Source organism: Zea mays, chromosome 3, assembly GCF_902167145.1.
Source record: "Zea mays cultivar B73 chromosome 3, Zm-B73-REFERENCE-NAM-5.0, whole genome shotgun sequence".
NCBI lineage: Eukaryota > Viridiplantae > Streptophyta > Magnoliopsida > Poales > Poaceae > Zea > Zea mays.
This window is the reverse complement of record NC_050098.1, coordinates 180448594-180465589: the sequence shown is the minus strand read 5'-3', so window position 1 is coordinate 180465589 and position 16996 is coordinate 180448594. Positions and strand designations below refer to the sequence as shown.

The following is a 16996-nucleotide window of genomic DNA, read 5'->3' as shown; positions in this document are numbered from 1 at the left end:
AGTGGGGGAAAAATATATATAAAAACGGGAGCAGTGCAAGCCCCGCTTTTCATGGCGTGAGCGCCGGGGCAAGGCAAGTAGCCGCTGCGCGGTGCTGCCACCTGACCTGACTGCCGTCCCGGTCCCCGGTCCATCCGAACGCCGTTACGGGGCCGCCCACCGCGACGGAACGGAAAGGTGCGGTCAACCCACCCCGTCCCAGTCCCATCACCGCCGGGGGCCGGGTGGATAAACAAACCCAGCGGCCCCGGCCCCCTGTCCGCCTCATTCCCTTCCTTCCTTTGCTCCTCCCCTGCCTCGCCTCTCTCCCCTCTCCTCGCCTCCAGCTCCTGCTCGGCCCGCTCGCGTCCAGCTGCGCGCGCGCCTGCGGTGGCCGTGAAGGACAGCCCGAGGGACGCGCCGGGTGCACTGATCTGGGGGCCGCGTGTCCCCGGTGGTGGGGCGAGGCGGCGCCGGCTTCCAGGAATGTGAGTTCCCGCTACACAAGGGGTGGTGCCGTGGTGGTGAGTGGTTTTGGTCCGGTTTCGATCTCCCTAGGTTTTGGAGGATTTGCTTGGTCAGTCAGTGTGTGTGGTGACTGGTGAGTGGAGCTGCGGTGAAGGCGGGGGCGTTCCTGGCCAGATCGGTAGGTCGTATGCGCTGATTCGCTGGATACGGTGTTGTCCAGGGCAGATTTCTGGAGGGGAATCTGGACTTCTAGCCCTTTTATTTACTTGCGGAGTCTTCCTTCTGTTCGCTTCGCTGGTTACATTGCCTGACCCGTTGACGAGCGAATCCTTTCGATTTCTACACTTTTACCGTGCGTATTTCGTGTCCAAGTTTGTACCAAACTAAACATTTCCCGAAATAAAATAATGGATCCTTGTAGTAGAGTCGTAGTTTCTACGCTGGTATCGTTTGGTTCTGTACGTGGCGGTATTTACCCGGCGAAATGGTATGTATGTCAATCAACCACTGCGTTTATTCTGCTGCTACGTCCAGAAGCTCCCATGCGAATTGGGCACTCACATGTGCCCATGTTTGTGTAGCTTAAGCTACAGATTTCTTCGGTTCAAAGTGATGCTCGCTCCGGACCTAACATAGGTTATGGAGTCAAGTCAAAGGTCTCCGCTTGCATCCCGACCAATGATGGATTTGGAACCTGATTTAGTTTCTTGTTAGGCTATGCCCGGTAGTTATGATGTCTATGTTTAATCAACTAAAAGGTGTGATGATGCGGCCATATGCCAATCAATTCCATCCATGTTAAACATTCTCTCATTAATTATTTTGTTTTTTTTTTCTTTTGCAGGGGCAGCTTGTAGTGGCTGTTTCTTTTGCATATGCGCTTTCTATTGTTGTTGTCATTTCAAAGGAGGTAATTCAAGCTACATGTTCCTTGTTCATCTTCTATCAAATCAATTTCCTAAAATCCTAATGTAGTAGTTTGTAACCTTTATTTGTTTTCCATTGTCAGGCCATAGTCTCCTGGATTTTGTATGCCTTGTTATCTGGAATTGGTGACCATAGATGTCATTTCGTAGCATAGTCCGTGATGTTAGGGATGGCTTCGGCAGCTTGTCAAGGAGAAGCTTTGAGGTGACCCTCGCAAGCATTTATGGCCTTACTGGGCATCACAAAGGGAAGACCCAGAGCTCATCACATGTGCTCGACGACTCACCTTCCATAATTCGTGAAAGTCGATGGGCGAATCTACCTCCTGAACTCATCCGTGATATCATACGGAGACTGGAGGCTGATGAGAGCACCTGGCCAGCGCGGAAGCACGTCGTTTGCTTCGCAGCTGTTTGTAGGACATGGAGAGAAATGTGTAAAGAGATTGTGTTGAGCCCGGAGTTTTGTGGCAAGCTCACCTTCCCTGTGTCTCTAAAACAGGTAAGGGGAAGAACAATCAACCTCCTTCGGTTTGAGCAATCTTGAACCGGATGTTGAGAATTGCCTCCAAACCTTGAGCAGCGGATATCTATATCTCCCTGGTCCTTGATATATTGCTTGTTTCTTTGACAGCCTGGTCCTCGAGATGGAAATACAATGGTCCAGTGTTTTATAAAGAGGAATAAGTCAAAATCCACTTACCATCTCTACCTGTGCCTTAGCAATGGTACGTCACATGATTTGCACATTTTCAAGATTCAATAGCAATGTTCATAAGTTTATACTGTTTTATTGGAGCATATGGGATTATTGTTAGCCAGATATGTTTCTCCTTTTTGAGTGTTTGATTTTGTGATTATATCTCGTATCTTGTAATCCTCATAAATTCTGAAATTGTGTGGCCTTTTAATCTCATATTCATGAGAGTATTTACAGTTAAATGATCAATGGTCTGTTTATCTTGTTTCACTTTATCAAATTTGTTGACTCATTTTCTTCTGTGCACAGTTGTTACTTCAGAAAGTGGGAAATTCCTCTTATCAGCTAAACGACACCGCAAAACCACATGCACCGAGTACACTATATCAATGGATTCTGGCAACATCTCAAGATCAAAAAGAACCTACATTGGAAAAATAAGGTAAACCGTATGTTTTTGAAAGATATCTTCTTGTTTTCCCTTTTTCTGTGTGTGGGTGGGTGGGGGAGGGGGGGGGTCTGTTCGACAGTTTAACAAGTATAGCCTTGCCAATTTGCAGGTCTAACTTCCTTGGCACAAGATTTTTAATTTATGATACACAACCGCCCTATAATGGGGCTGTAGTTCCTCCTGCCGGAAGGACAAGCAGGAGGTTCAACTCCACAAAAGTCTCTCCAAAGCTGCCTTCAGTCAGTTACAACATCGCACAGGTATCGTATGAGTTAAATGTCCTTGGCACGAGAGGTCCTAGGCGGATGCGTTGCATCATGCACTCCATACCTGCATCATCAGTGGAGCCAGGTGGCACAGTGCCTGGACAGCCAGAGCAGATTGTACCTCGAGCCCTGGAGGATTCATTCCGCAGCACGGCTTCCTTCTCGCAGTCGTTCCGTAGCACTGCCTCATTCTCCAAGTCCATCATGGACTCATCCATGGATTTCAATAGCGCTCGCTTCTCTGACATCGCTGGCAGCAGCGCTCGCTTCACGGGCGTTCCTGGTAGCAGCGCTCGCTTCGCGGGCGTTCCTGGCAGCAGCGCTCGCTTCTCGGGCATTGCTGGCGCCAGACTGGACAACGACGAGGAGAGTGAAACCAAGGAGAGGCCACTGGTGCTTCGTAATAAGCCGCCTAGGTGGCACGAACAGCTGCAGTGTTGGTGCCTCAACTTCCGTGGCCGTGTGACAATTGCCTCGGTGAAGAACTTCCAGCTGATCGCCGCGGCTACCCCGCCACCGGCAGGTGCGCCAACCCCCTCTCAGCCTGCCCCGTCAGATCCCGACAAGGTGATTCTCCAGTTTGGCAAAGTGGCAAGGGATATGTTCACGATGGACTATCGCTACCCTCTCTCGGCTTTCCAGGCCTTTGCCATTTGTCTGAGTAGCTTTGATACAAAGTTAGCCTGTGAATAAATGGAGAAGAACAAAGGTAAAGGAGAACATCAGGTTGCTTGCATTAGGCCATCAGTGTACCTCTTTCCATCTGGCTCTCGTGTTGCCTTGGTTGTATTTGTGCTTAATGTAGCCATGAATTTGGTGGCCCATATATGGACGCATGTGTTGTTGTTGGCCCTCTCCCTTAGAAGTGATTAAAAGTTGCATTTGGACCACATGTTACCCGATCTGTAATATACTTGCAGTGGCATCGCATGCCGCGTGATAACAAAGTTCCCGTTCGTGATTGGACTTGTATGGTTTCAGAAAAGCAGCAAACAAAGTTTGGTACGGTGTGCATTTTTTTTGCTCGTCTCTGGATTGGTTACTGTTTGAAGTGAACTGCATCTTGTCTTTCGCCCCTGTGTCTTTTGAGAAGCGAGCAAGAGGGCTTTACGGCTTTGTCTCACCTCAAAAGGGATCGCCGCCGAGTGCCAAACCCCACCCACCCATACATCCATCCTTTTATCAGTGGTTATGAGCACGACTATATGTAATCATCATTGCCTGCATTACCTACAACGCGTATCCCTCACAGCGTTGCGCATTAGATTCAGATTTAGACGGGGAGCAGTGGCTGTGTGTGACACGGGAGCACGGGCATCATCTCACATGAACCTACCTTTTCGGCCCGAATAAAGCCGAGCTCTTTCGGTGTGGCCCTGTCTTTTGTTTGGAGTTGTTTCGGGGGGAAGACGCCGGAACAGCTGAAGCATGGCGAGAAAAAAGAACAGACCGAAAGCGAAAGGTGACCTGGACTGGACCCGTGAGCGCGACATGGCGAGCGCGCGGAATATTTGCTCCGACCTGGAACGCACCACAAAACGCGAGATCCGCGTTCCGCAGCGCGCCCCCGCCCGGGTTCACCACCTTTCTTCAGAGAAATAATTGTTTGTTTCGCTGCCTGGTCTACGAGCAGCTAGCTAGCTAGGTTGTCGCTCGTAGTGCCCTGCTGGGTGCTCCACGCCTCCACCACGGATGGATGAGAGGGACGGCGTCAACCTCAACCATGGCATCGTCTCGCGCCGGCGGCCGCCATCTGCGTCGCAACGACGACAGCGTGCGCGCGCGGCGCCAACACATGTCCCGTTCCACTCGCTCGATGTGCGCTAGCGCTAGCTTGTGTGGCATGGCAGGCACGGCAAGCGAGCGGTTGGTCTTCCACTCGTCGGCAACGTGTGCCGCCGCCGTCGCGGTCGGGCGCGCGCGACCCGTTCACTGATGATGTGTCAATGCGCGTGATAACTGGCGTCGGGCTTGCGCATTACGTGGGGTCGCAGACGTGGAGCTGTGGGTTTCAGACGTCCTCGCTGGCTAGCGTGACGAGGGAGATGTGGACAGTGGAGCAAGTATTTCGTGCATATTCAGGTTCAGATAAGCATCGATGGGTGATGATGGGATGGAATCATGGGAGTCTCCCCAAGCAGGACGCCACGTGTTGTTGCTCTGTTAGGTGTTAGCTAATACTCCTACGTAATAAAGACGCCAAGGCACCGTACATGGCTACCTCGGCATAGTACTGGTACGCAGCAGAGTTGCCTCTTGCCCGGTGTCGTGGATGAGTTTGTGAAGCTCTTGTATGCAGCAGAGTTTGAGACGCTATACTGAACACACAAACTGCATGCAACCATGACCATCGAGTCGTGTACGTATGGTTCAGCAGTGAAACTATTAACCCAGACGTAGCAGCATCCTACAGCGTTTTAAGTACAACCCAATTAAATTGGGCATTTCTTAAGGGGTCTTTAGGAGGCTAAGTTGAAGAAAAAAAAATCAAGAAACGGACTTTTTACGAAGAGCTCATCTCTATACGACTATCTATACATATTGTGTCTTAATTACATTTATGATTTAGAGGTTCATAATTGTACTATCATACATTCTTCTAGCTGTCTCTTGGAGTCTCTCGCTAGCGCTAGTACATGCCCTAACGGCAACCCTTCGCATGTTCTCGACTGAATTATTGCATACTGTGTTGCTTATTGGGCCACATATGAAATGGCCATGGCCGCGATGTGTTCACGGCCCATCGTGGGCTACTTTGCTTGGAGTCTTGGGCTGCTGGCGGTAGATACGCGGTTTGTATTCTTAGCATGTGCACGAGATGTATGTGTACAGAATCATCTCCAATAATATTTTATATTAAATTTACTATTCATTTTCAAAAAAATTAATTCTGAATTGTATGTTAATGCGCTCTCCAATAAAAAGTAAAAGGTAACGTATCCTCAACTACAATAAAAGGAACAAACCTCACTATTTTCCATTATGCGTGTACCATCTCAGAACCATTGCAATCGATAACAATTTCTCATATATGCTCATTAAACTTAGACACCAACATAGAAGGAATATTAACACGTTCGTACATAAACCAAAGCAGGCACACCCTGCATTATATATGTATGTATAGCAACCCATCCCTGTCCGTCATCGCTGCTCATATCACCGATGAATCAATCATATCTCGTCCACGAGCTCTTGGAAGGCGTCCATCGCGGTGGCTGGCAGGCCGAGCAGCACGTTGATGCTCTTCCTCTCTTTGCCGTGTGCGAGGAAGAGGATGACCTCCTTCTCCGGCAGCGTGACTGGGCCCGACATGACGGGCTCGCCCCACCCGAAGTCGGCGCCGTGGAACTCGAGGCGCGACCACGTGGTGATGAGCAGCGTGGACGCCAGCGACGGCCGGGCCCGCGTCGCCTCGAAGTAGTCCACCGCCGACCGCATGTAGTCGTCAGTCACCATCCGCACGGCCTCCTGCACCAGCCCGGCTGCGCGCGACACGGGCGCGGACAGCAGCTCGCCGGCCGTGGCCAGGGCGTTGGTCAGCACGATGCCGTTGCCGAAGTAGCCCCGCGGGAGCGGCGGCACGAACCGGCGCCGTCCGTCCACGGCGAACAGCAGCTTCGTGCGCTGCCCGGGCGCCAGCCCGAGCGCCTTGGTGCGCGCGCGCCACACGAGCCCCGACAGCGCCTCGAAGGTGGTGCAGCGGCCGAGGGCGCCGTCGGCAAGCGCCAGCCCGCGGACGCGCTCCAGCCGGTCCGGGTCGAAGCAGAAGGAGCGGTACTGCAGCTCCTGCGCGCCGTAGAGCGCCGCCGTGTCGGAGACGTCGGGGATCTCGGCGAACTCGTGGTGCGGGAAGGTGTGCACCGGCGGGTCGCGCGCCTTCAGGACGCCGCGGTCCAGGAACGGCGGCACGGTGAGCTCAGCGACGCCGCGCGCCGTCTCGGCCCACGAGTTGACGAACTCCATGGCGCCGATGCCGTCGAACATGCAGTGGTTCATGGCCAGGCCAAGCGCGAAGCCCCCACACTTGAACCTTGTCACCTGCACATCAATTAACCCACTGAATGAGTAACTTAACGTCACTGGTTACCGACAAATCTGAGGAAATTTTTGGAAAAGATGTCTTGTGACTTCGAATAGCTCTATGCACGATTGACTGGAATCAAGTAGTACTTAGGTGGTGTTTGAATACACTAGAACTAATAGTTAATTATTTGTAACTTCAGTTGGTAGAAAACTAAAATCACTCCATTGGTGGCTGGTGAGTACTACATGTAGAAGACAAAAGAGGGAAGGTGCTGTGGTTTGGTTTGATTTTATAGGTAAGGGTTGGTGATCTGACACTACCGGGAAAACTATTTCAAGTCATTGCGGGCAACCAGAGTGCTTGAGTGGTCTCGGTCTAACCAGAAAAATCAGACAGACTTATATGTGTGACGTGTCGACAGTCGGCTATAACCATCCCCACCTTGAAATCAACAAAATTATTGACAAAGAAAAAACTTTGAACAAACACTATACATAGAGAAAGGTTGCAGTTGCTGGATCAGGTGAGTACTACAGGCATGCGTATATAGACAAGTGTACAGTAGGACAATTTAGCCATGTTTCATGTTTCTGGGGGTTTTGCCAATGCGAGTGCCGGTTGACTAATAACCGACAAGTTTTAAATTACTGAACCCAAGTATGGACCAGACAAATTTAAATAACTGACTCAAACATGGATGAAATTTATTCTGTTTATAAGAAAAATAATTGAAAACATAACAAAAATTTCATTTGAGGCAACACAGAGGAATAATTCTCTCAAAAAACACAGAGGAATAAGAAAGAGGTCAGAAAAGCATTCATCGTTTTTTCTAGTGGCCACCGGTTATTTTATTTATGGAAACGAATTCTAAAAACACGCATGCTTCCATCCAATTTCTCGCAAGACGATGCTCTATCACCGGTTTGGAGCGCAGTTAATTCCACGAAACAAATCGAGGAGCCTGCCCGTGTTCCAAACGTAGGCCAGCTCGTGAGGTGGAGTGGTGTGGTGTGGAGGTGCACCAGCGAATTTTCCATTTCCGGTCTTCAATTTCCCATGCTAGCAAAGACCAAAGGGGCATCTCATTGAATTCATCTTTCAGCTCCCCCACCCCCCCCGTCAACCTCCAACCAATAACTCCACGGTTCCTTTGCTGCCGCTGCACGCGGCGGCAGTAAAAGTGGGACGACGGGCATCCACGCGGGCTTGGGCTTTTCACCAAAATGGCGCACGGGCCACGGAGCCAGGCCTGCCATTAACGGCACAAGCCAACCCTTTCCGGCCACCTCGTCGGACACGCCCAATTCAACCGGAAACGTGCAAGAGATGCAGTTAATGCATGTACCTGCGCGGTCATGGGAGGCATCTCGAGGATGTGCTTGGCGCCGGGGACGGAGTAGACGAGCTGGCCGAGCGCGGCGGGGTCGGGCTTGGTGAGGTCGCCGACGGTGGCGAGTTCGCAGGCGGCGTCGGCCTCCACGAACACGGCGCCCTCGCCGGTCAGCTCCACGGTCAGCTTCATCTCCGGGCTTACGCCCAGCCGCCCCGCCAGCGGGTAGTAGTGCACCAGCACGCGCGCCAGCGCGCCGCGGAGCGCGGCCGCCACGTCGCCGCCGCCGCCGCTGGGCTTGTAGCAGTACACCGTCTGCACGATCACCGCGATGTTCTGGTCCAGGTTGGACAGGTAGTACTGCCCGCCCGTCGGCGTCGCCTCCGCCGGCGGCACCAGCGTCGGCTCGCCGCGCTTGACGACCACCTGCGGCGCCTTCTCGCCCGCCGCCAACACCGCGCCGCCGTTCTCCTTCATGTCAGCAACCTGCATCGCGCGCGCAAAGAAAATGGTGGCAGGAATGTATCAACATACGTTTGGGCGCATGGCTAGCAACTATAAGCTGGCGTAGCATGTCACTCACGGACTCACCATGGTTGACGACGTGGGTCTGAGACTGAGAGACGGTGTGCGTGTGAAGAGTTAAGAGGTAGCGGGGTTTGTGATTTGAGTAGAGAGGGGTCTGGGGGCAGTACTGTTTATATAGCAGTGGAGCCGTGGAGGCTTGCTTGAACTTGCTACTAGTACTAGACAAGGTAGGAGAGGCTGATGCAAAAACAGTTGCGGTTGGAGGGGTTGCATAACTACCAATGTTGATCTGTCTGTGATCTTGTTCCGGAGAATCTGCAAAAAGGGAGCGTCTATTGCCCGCCCGGGTACTTTGTGACGACCTGACAGCCGGTTGTTCAACAGCCTCCAAACAACCGAACAGAAGGATCGCGTGTTCTGTGACTGTAGACCTGCCACACGAAACCCGGATAGTAATCAGTGTGCGTTGACATGATACGGATGATGTACTTTTTTCAGGTAAAGAGAAATTTATTAACCAGACAAAAGATTACAGTCAGTGGTGAACTGGTGAAGAATATCCAGTAGGCACTTCTGACTGAAAAAAAACTGTCAGACTTCTCCAAGTGCCACGTCAGAACATCCTCCGGCCTTCTTTCGGTATGTTAGGCTTGTTACAAAATATTGTCCTGTGATCAACTGGCAGATACTCCCAAGGGACACACCCATTGGGAGACTTTGTATCCCCTGTATAAATACATGACACTCTGCAATAAAGACGATAGTTCTGTCATTTGTTAATTCTCTCTCCACTGATTTTTCCACTGAGTTACAACACGTTATCAGCACTGTCTCAAGAAATCAGAGAATTTTTTTTTCATGTTAGAGGGAACAAGTGATCGCTGTTGGTGAAAGAAGTAGAAGGTACGATGCCTATGGTTCTATTTCGAATTTACTACCACTCACATCACCATCGGAGTCGGACGTCGCTAGGGCCATCACGGCCACTGCGCCCATGGCGCGGCTGCGAGCGCTATTCGGCCTCCTGGCGCGGCGACGGCCACCGCGGCCATGGCGCGGACGAGAGCTTTGCTCGGCCTCCTGGCGCGGGCGCGAGCACTGCTGGCGCTTCGGCGCAAGGGCGGGCTCGGTGCGGCCCCACGGGGTGCTCGGCGGCCTGGCGGCAGCACGACCGGCCTCGACCCCGGCAGGGGCGGGCGGGCCCCTCGGTGCCGGTGGCTCGGCTCGCCGGCGCGGACCTCGGTGGCTCCGACCAGGCGCGGGGAGCGCGGTGGGGCCTGGCCGCGGAGGCGGCTCCGACCGCGGTCGCACGGCGGCCCCTGGCCATGGCAGCGCGGGCCTCGGTGAGCCCCGGCGTTCCTCCTCGGGCGCGGCCGGCCCACGGGTGCAACAGCCCCGCCATCGGCTCTGCTCGCCGGCCATCTACTCCGGCGTCGTGTGGGCTCCCAGCGCGAGTTCCTTCTCCTGGCGCGACGAGGACGCGACCGGATCTGCTCGGCATGGCCACAGCGCAGGGGCTCGCGCCTAGGGACCGAGGCGGCGGCTGGGCAACTGCCCTGACGGCGGCAGCCAAACAGCATGGGGCGGCTAGGGTTTCCGCCTCTCCCTTTGGGCGCGCTGGCTCTGGTCGGCTCGTGGGCCGCCTAGCTTGGCCTGTGGGCCGCCTGTTTTGGCTGGCGCCTGGGCCGTCCCGGTTTGGTGGCTGGCCGCGTGGGCCGCCCCGGCCTAGAGGCTGGCCGCGTGGGCCGCCTCGGCCTGGTGGCGCCTGGGCCGCCACCATGTGGCCAAATTGGTCCTTAGATGGCCTGTTTATTATTTTCTGCAGTTTTACGTTTTTAAACACTGCGTTTTTCGTAATTCTGCATCAGTGTTATGAGTCTATATTTAAATTATTAGACCCACTGATGTTATATGTAATTTTACATATTTGTCTTTTTTTATTATGAAAAAATCAGACTTGATAGTGAATTATATTGTTTTTACATTTATAATTCACATATTTTCGACTTGCTTTGTTTTTTTATTATTTATGATTGCATGGAAAACATAGCACATATAATAAGTCGAAACTGAATGGTCTACATGCAACATGAGGTTGCAGTTTTTGGGTGAAAGCATAGGGTGATGGAGTCCTAAGCACTGGCTGCACTAAATTCTTTATAGAATTTAGTAGCCCAGAGACCGTGCTTTAGGCCGCATTTGAAATGCCTATCACTATGAGGTCTACATCTTTCGAGATGATTACCTATACGTGCTATCCCAAAAAGATCACGGACCAAGCAGGCGTCGCGGGCTATGGAGCCAGGCTGGACGCTGCAGTCATGGTGACTGCTAAAAGAATTCTTTTAATTAAGTTATACTTAATTAAATGATGAATTCTTGCAAAATATGACACATATATTGAACTTGGGATATTTCAACACATGATGGAGATCTAGGCTTTGGCTGCAATAAGTTCTTAGAATTTATTTGCCCTGAGACCAAGCTTTTAGACAGCAAAATGTTATTTGCCCATCAGTAAGAGGTCTACATCATATGGTCATGATGATTACCTGTGTTCTCCCAAGTAGATATATTGGAGATGTGATGTTGGTTATTCACCTTTATGGTGATTTCCATTTTATTTTTGAAATTTTGGTCAAGCACAGGGTAGTGGAGTCCTAAGCATTGGCTGCGGTATGTTCTTTGAATATATCAGCCCAGAGACCATGCTTTCAGGCAGCAAAAGTTTTGCCCACTACTGGGAGATCTACTCCATTGTTTCATTACATGGAGATTATCTACGTTGTGTCTACCAATTTTCAAAAATCCTTTGGTACACTGTATGTGATACCTAGAATTCTCCAACATATAAAGATATGTTATATTTTGTGGCAAAGTTGCAATAGCAAACGAAAATGGTTATGCCATTTGAAGGATAATTATTTAATAGAGTTTGATGAACTCGCCTAATGGGCTTAATTATCCTTAATGTTCATTGGATATGTTCATTTCATCTTTGCATAATATGGGGATTCACTTCTTTATTTTGGAAGAAGTGAGATGCTCCCTTTCTCTTGTGGTTCTTATGAAAAGAACTAATGTGCTTTTGTGGCTTGATGTGCAAGCCCAAAATGAATAGCAAAGAAAATCATAAGACTTGTGGACTTATGAGTATGTGTCTACATTATATTGTAGACTAACACTTTGTATTCATATATTTTGCTTCAAAGCAAATATATAAGCACATTAAAAAGGGAAGGGCACTGAGTATGACAATTCTTTTGTCATTACACTATATGTGATATAGTGTTGTATGTCCAGGCATCTAATCTTGTATATGAAATCCCAATAGATGCATACTACTCATGAAAGCTAAGATATGAAGTGTACTTCAATCTTCCATCTGACATGATAACAGTGGTTAGTTGTGTAATTCATGATTTGGACTAATCATGTAACAACACTTCTTTTTCTAAGAGAAGACCACTTTGTTAGATGATTTGCTTTTGAGTAATATTTAAATGATGAATGAGATTTGGTATAATCTCATAATTGATGTTGTGATAGTTTCAACTCATGCGGTGTGAGTTGAACACACTCATGTGATTTGAGTGTAAAAACTCATATAAATTTGAGTTGAACAAACTCATCGATTAGAGTTGAACCAACTCATCAAGAGAGTTGAAGGCTCATTGATTTGAGTTGTGCAAACTTGTACAGGGATTCTTCCAATTGAGGAAGAAACATGCAATGTGGAGAATTGAGCCACAAACTCTATAAGTGGGGAAACAAAATATTCTCATATTCCTTTGGAAAGAGGAAAGAATATTTTAACAATCGCTTCGCGCGATATCATGATATGTTAATATCTAGTCCCCTTTTGGTAATGGAAGTATCAAGTATGTGTTGATATATCCTAATTTATCTTACCAAATTATAGAGATATCCATAAAATTACTATCATGTGGAAATACAAGGTGATAGTGATGGACATTGCATATGTTTCTCAGAAACATTTCTTATGGACTGTATTCTACATACATCCTCCCATACAAAGTGTTGCATATGTTATAACTTTTTAAGTGATGATACTTACCATGCTGGGTAAGATTGAATTGGTCATCCCATTGTTGGGATGAAATGAAAAGTTATGAACAATTCTATTGGTCATGTTTTTCCCATAAGATGGATACTTGAGTATCATCGGAAATGAGATTTTAAGTACCCCTTATCTTAAAATTTGATCTGAATTGGTTAAGTTCTTTGAATTGTTTCAAAGGAACGAGTGTGGTCCATTACAGAGATTGTATGGACATTGAAGGCTTTATATGGTTCTTTGGTGCATCTATATGATGACCTCAAGTGTGTCCTTCGGACAACACATGACCATTAAGTAATAATGCTCAAGCTTGAGCACATTAGCCTCCACACTACTGAATTTACCAAATGTGCTTACAATGATAATTGTTTGTCTTGGTATTCAGAATGGTATCCATAAAGGATATGATGAATCTGTGATAGATTCGAAAATTTCAGATCATTAATGACCATCAGTAATGAATTGTCATTTCCAACTGGTTATGGTTGGAGTCAGGAAGTTTTGCACGCTCCTGACTTGTGATTAACTGCATGTACTGCATGTACAAGTTCTCCTATGGTTTTTAGTACATGGGAATCAGTGAAGGATTTCCCATGCGTACATTGGGTATGTTCCCAATCTCACCACCGCAGCGTACATGTATGGGCACACAGAAAGCTGGGGATCTATGTGAGAATTCATTCTCCGTCGATCATTAAGTTTTAGAATCTCTTCATGAGAATCTATTTACGGCCCGTACGCTTGCTTGAATCATGAGCTTTTCCAGGCATTAGGGGGAGATTTCGAGTACCAAAAAGAATGCCAGGAAATGATGAATGCAGTAAGCATTCAGGCTCAGGATCACGTACTAAAACTGAACCTTTGGGTTCGAATGATTTGCAAGAAGTTGCAAATTGACTGCCATGTGCATTTACTATGAGGTGTCACTCAAATTAATCCTATGTGGAAGTGCCAGAAAGAGTGGTTAAATGGAACACCACTAAGCTCCCTATTACAATGATGTTGTAAATAAGAGGGGGAGAAGTATGGTCACAAATCCTAGGATTAAAATGCTTGCAAGCTAATGAAGGCTAGACCTTCTGAGATAGTAAATGCAGACCATCTATTCGTTGGTAACCAACCTAGTGTTGATGGACACCTAAAGGATATTGATTATCCTGTGAATGGAAGACATTCACAACCTAGCTCAGTGCGCACTGATGAGGCTAGGTTATCGGAAGCCCTTGATTCTCGTTTTGGGATTTCACGACGAATCATAAGGGTACATAAGAAAATGACTTCATGTCAACTAGAGAATTGTGTTATTTAAAAGCTACAAGTGTCGACACATACATCTCAGCTAATTGTACATGCACTCCAAATGATCCAAAAGACTATGGCCATAGCAGAGCACGAGTATGCTCAAACTGGATCTTGTTGAGTGATACAATGTTGCAGAGATAGCCTTGCTCACCGGAAAGAAGTGTTAACTTATTTTCACTTCAAGGTATCTTACTGTGGATACAAGTTTGTTTTCATGGACTTGGAAACAATGAGGTGGTGAGAAAGCATGGCTAGTAGCAACTGGGTTTATACGCAAACCCAAGCATTATTTTAATGCTATAAATTCTCTTCTACCATGAGTAGTAAAATTCTGATACAATAATATGGGCAGTAAATCATCTATCTATGCAGTTGATAGATGTAGTGACAACATATGCATATGTGGTCACTAGATTATGGTATATGTGGAGTCTTGAAGGATTCCAAATACATAATCACCAATCACAAATTTGCAATGCTTGGAAAGTCTTTGTGACTTAGAGCATCTTGGTCAAATATGGTACATTCGACCTAGTGAATCCTTCTTTCTGAAAGGATACACAAAGTATGGTATGTTCAGTGTAAATATGTGCAGCATATTTTAAACATACATTACTTATCGACGGAGTTCGAGATAGAGGATATGAATTGAAAGAGATTTCCAATTCAAAGTAAACTATCTTAAGTATCTTGGATACAAAGTTGTCTATATCCAACATATATTGAAGAAATTCAATATGAAAGAGTCATGGTTATTTGATTCTTTCCGATCATGAGATGTGCTATTGTATCTTGCAAGAGCATCCGACTGGATATTGCTTTGCAATGATTTGCTAGCTAACAGCACATGAGATTGAGTTATGATCTCCAAGTGTACTCATGCTCTCCTTATGTTTGGATATACTGATCTTGGATATCTATAGAAGATCCCCAGGTACAAGATCAATGACATACTTCTGGTAAGTTGGACCTACTGTTTGATAAATGTTGATCAACAGAGATTAATGGTCACTTACACTAATCATTCTATAGTACACTTCGTGGATTGTACAGAATGATATACTACATACTGAGGGTATGTGGTGGTCATGATTTTATATCATTGACCCTATTATCTATGGAGATAATATTACTTTGTGTTGTTTAGATGAAAAACAAGTTACGAACTAAGTCTCTACCTTACTCCACATTTTAAGTGTGTTTGAGAGTAGGTATGTGATGACTTAGTGTTTTGCAAAGATCAGGGGGAGTTTTCTCTTGATCTGAAGAACTTGTTTCTGCATCATGTTGTACTCTTTTCTTTGCATGAGTTTTCTCCCTGTGTGGGTTTCTCATTCAAAGTTTTTAACGAGACAACATCAACACAAGGCCTATGTCGTATCATCTATTTTTCCCATAGAGGTTTTTAAAGGATGATACATTATGGCATAGTTATTGTTGTATTTGAACTAGGATATGAGTTTATCTCCCTAGAGTTCAAATGGATCAACAATAGAGTATGACTACTCTCCTTGTTTTTTCCACTGGGTTTTTAAGGAGACTCAGCTGATATGTTGATTCCTCAGATTTTCTGGCAAGATTATCTTGGAGAAATATTAGCCTGAGTTATATGTCTCATCATTTATTTTCCCCACAGGGGTTTTTGAGATGATGACTATAAACATATTATTGTTCTTTGGGCTAGAGGTCCATGGAAGAACAATGGCATACCATGGTTCAATTGAACCACCGACCATTATCCATAAGGATAATTGAGCTTGTGTTGTTCAGATGGAAACAGGTTATATCAGGAGCAACATTAATAAATATATTGCTCCTAAATTGTTTTATCCCCATGACTTCGGGAAAATGGAGATATAAACATCTTGCAAACAAAGTCTTGTGATAATCTTACTGATCTATTCACAAAATCTCTACCATACTCAACGTTTTTCAGAAATGTGTTGAGGTGATTGGTATGAGAAGACTTAAGTGCTTGCAAGGATCAGGGGAAGTAATTCTCCATGATATTTGACCTGTTTTGTACCATCATATTACACTCTTTTCTTTGTATGAGTTTTGCCTTATTAAGGTTTTCTCATCCAAAGTTTTTAACGAGGTAATATCAACTAAGCTATATGCTTCATCATTGATTTTTTCCCACAGGGGTTTTTATGCATGATGATTACAAGCATATTTGCCTTTTTGGAATTCAAGTGAGATTATCTCATGATCCAAAAAGCATTGTATACTCCTTATTTTTCCCACAGGGTTTTTGAGGAGATCAAATATTGGATGACGACTTGCAGATGATCAAATGTATATTGGTTGATCAAGGGGGAGTGTTACAAAATATTGTCCTGTGATCAACTGGCAGATACTCCCAAGGGACACACCCATTGGGAGACTTTGTATCCCCTGTATAAATACATGACACTCTGCAATAAAGACGATAGTTCTGTCATTTGTTAATTCTCTCTCCACTGATTTTTCCACTGAGTTACAACAAGGCTATCCACACTCATGTTGCTTTAAATTAGTACTCTAAAATGAATATTTTATCCTCGTCATCAAGATTCTCTACCCTACACCACAACCTAAAGTAGTCATGGTACTCTATCTCAACCCTATACCAACCACCACATGATATATCATTTTTTGTCCCTGCCACCACGTTAGTTGCTTGCTGCCCCTTGTGTCGTGCATGTCGTCTGGAATGCGTGGAGCAAGGCTCTCGATCGACACACATATGATAGGGTAAAAGAGTATAGACTCTGTAAATGGCGTTTTCTTTGTATTCCTAAGTTTAGGGTCCGATAAGATGCACCGTTGCAACAATTTTTTACTGTATATCTAACTTTATGTTGGCAGAGTACTCTTTACAGCTTCTCACAGCTGATAACCTTAATATTTGCGATCACGCGCTGGTGTCATCTCGGTTGAAGACAAAAAAATT

General features: G+C 46.8%; 2 protein-coding genes across 5 annotated transcripts; one reads left to right on the top strand and one right to left on the bottom strand.

Moving 5' to 3' along the window:
• On the top strand, positions 1-3819 carry LOC100191903 (uncharacterized). Of its 4 annotated transcripts, none has more exons than XM_008673830.2 (6): positions 1-177; positions 1292-1357; positions 1457-1875; positions 2008-2101; positions 2383-2515; positions 2634-3804. In XM_008673830.2, exons 3-6 carry the CDS (start codon positions 1510-1512, stop codon positions 3481-3483), a joined length of 1443 nt encoding a protein of 480 aa, XP_008672052.1. In that variant the 5' UTR covers positions 1-177; positions 1292-1357; positions 1457-1509; the 3' UTR covers positions 3484-3804. The 4 variants fall into 4 exon arrangements, with proteins under 4 accessions (XP_008672052.1, XP_035821514.1, XP_008672051.1 ...); XM_035965621.1 differs by having other exon boundaries at positions 57-467; positions 1298-1357; XM_008673829.4 differs by having other exon boundaries at positions 57-503.
• Positions 3820-5781: 1962 nt separating this feature from the next.
• On the bottom strand, positions 5782-8818 carry LOC100273498 (Omega-hydroxypalmitate O-feruloyl transferase). Its single transcript, NM_001360262.1, has 3 exons — positions 8742-8818; positions 8166-8636; positions 5782-6831 (listed from the first exon to the last, which is right to left on the bottom strand). The coding sequence occupies exons 1-3, from the start codon at positions 8742-8744 to the stop codon at positions 5965-5967; spliced, it is 1341 nt and encodes a 446-aa protein (NP_001347191.1). The 5' UTR covers positions 8745-8818; the 3' UTR covers positions 5782-5964.
• Positions 8819-16996: the final 8178 nt, after the last annotated feature.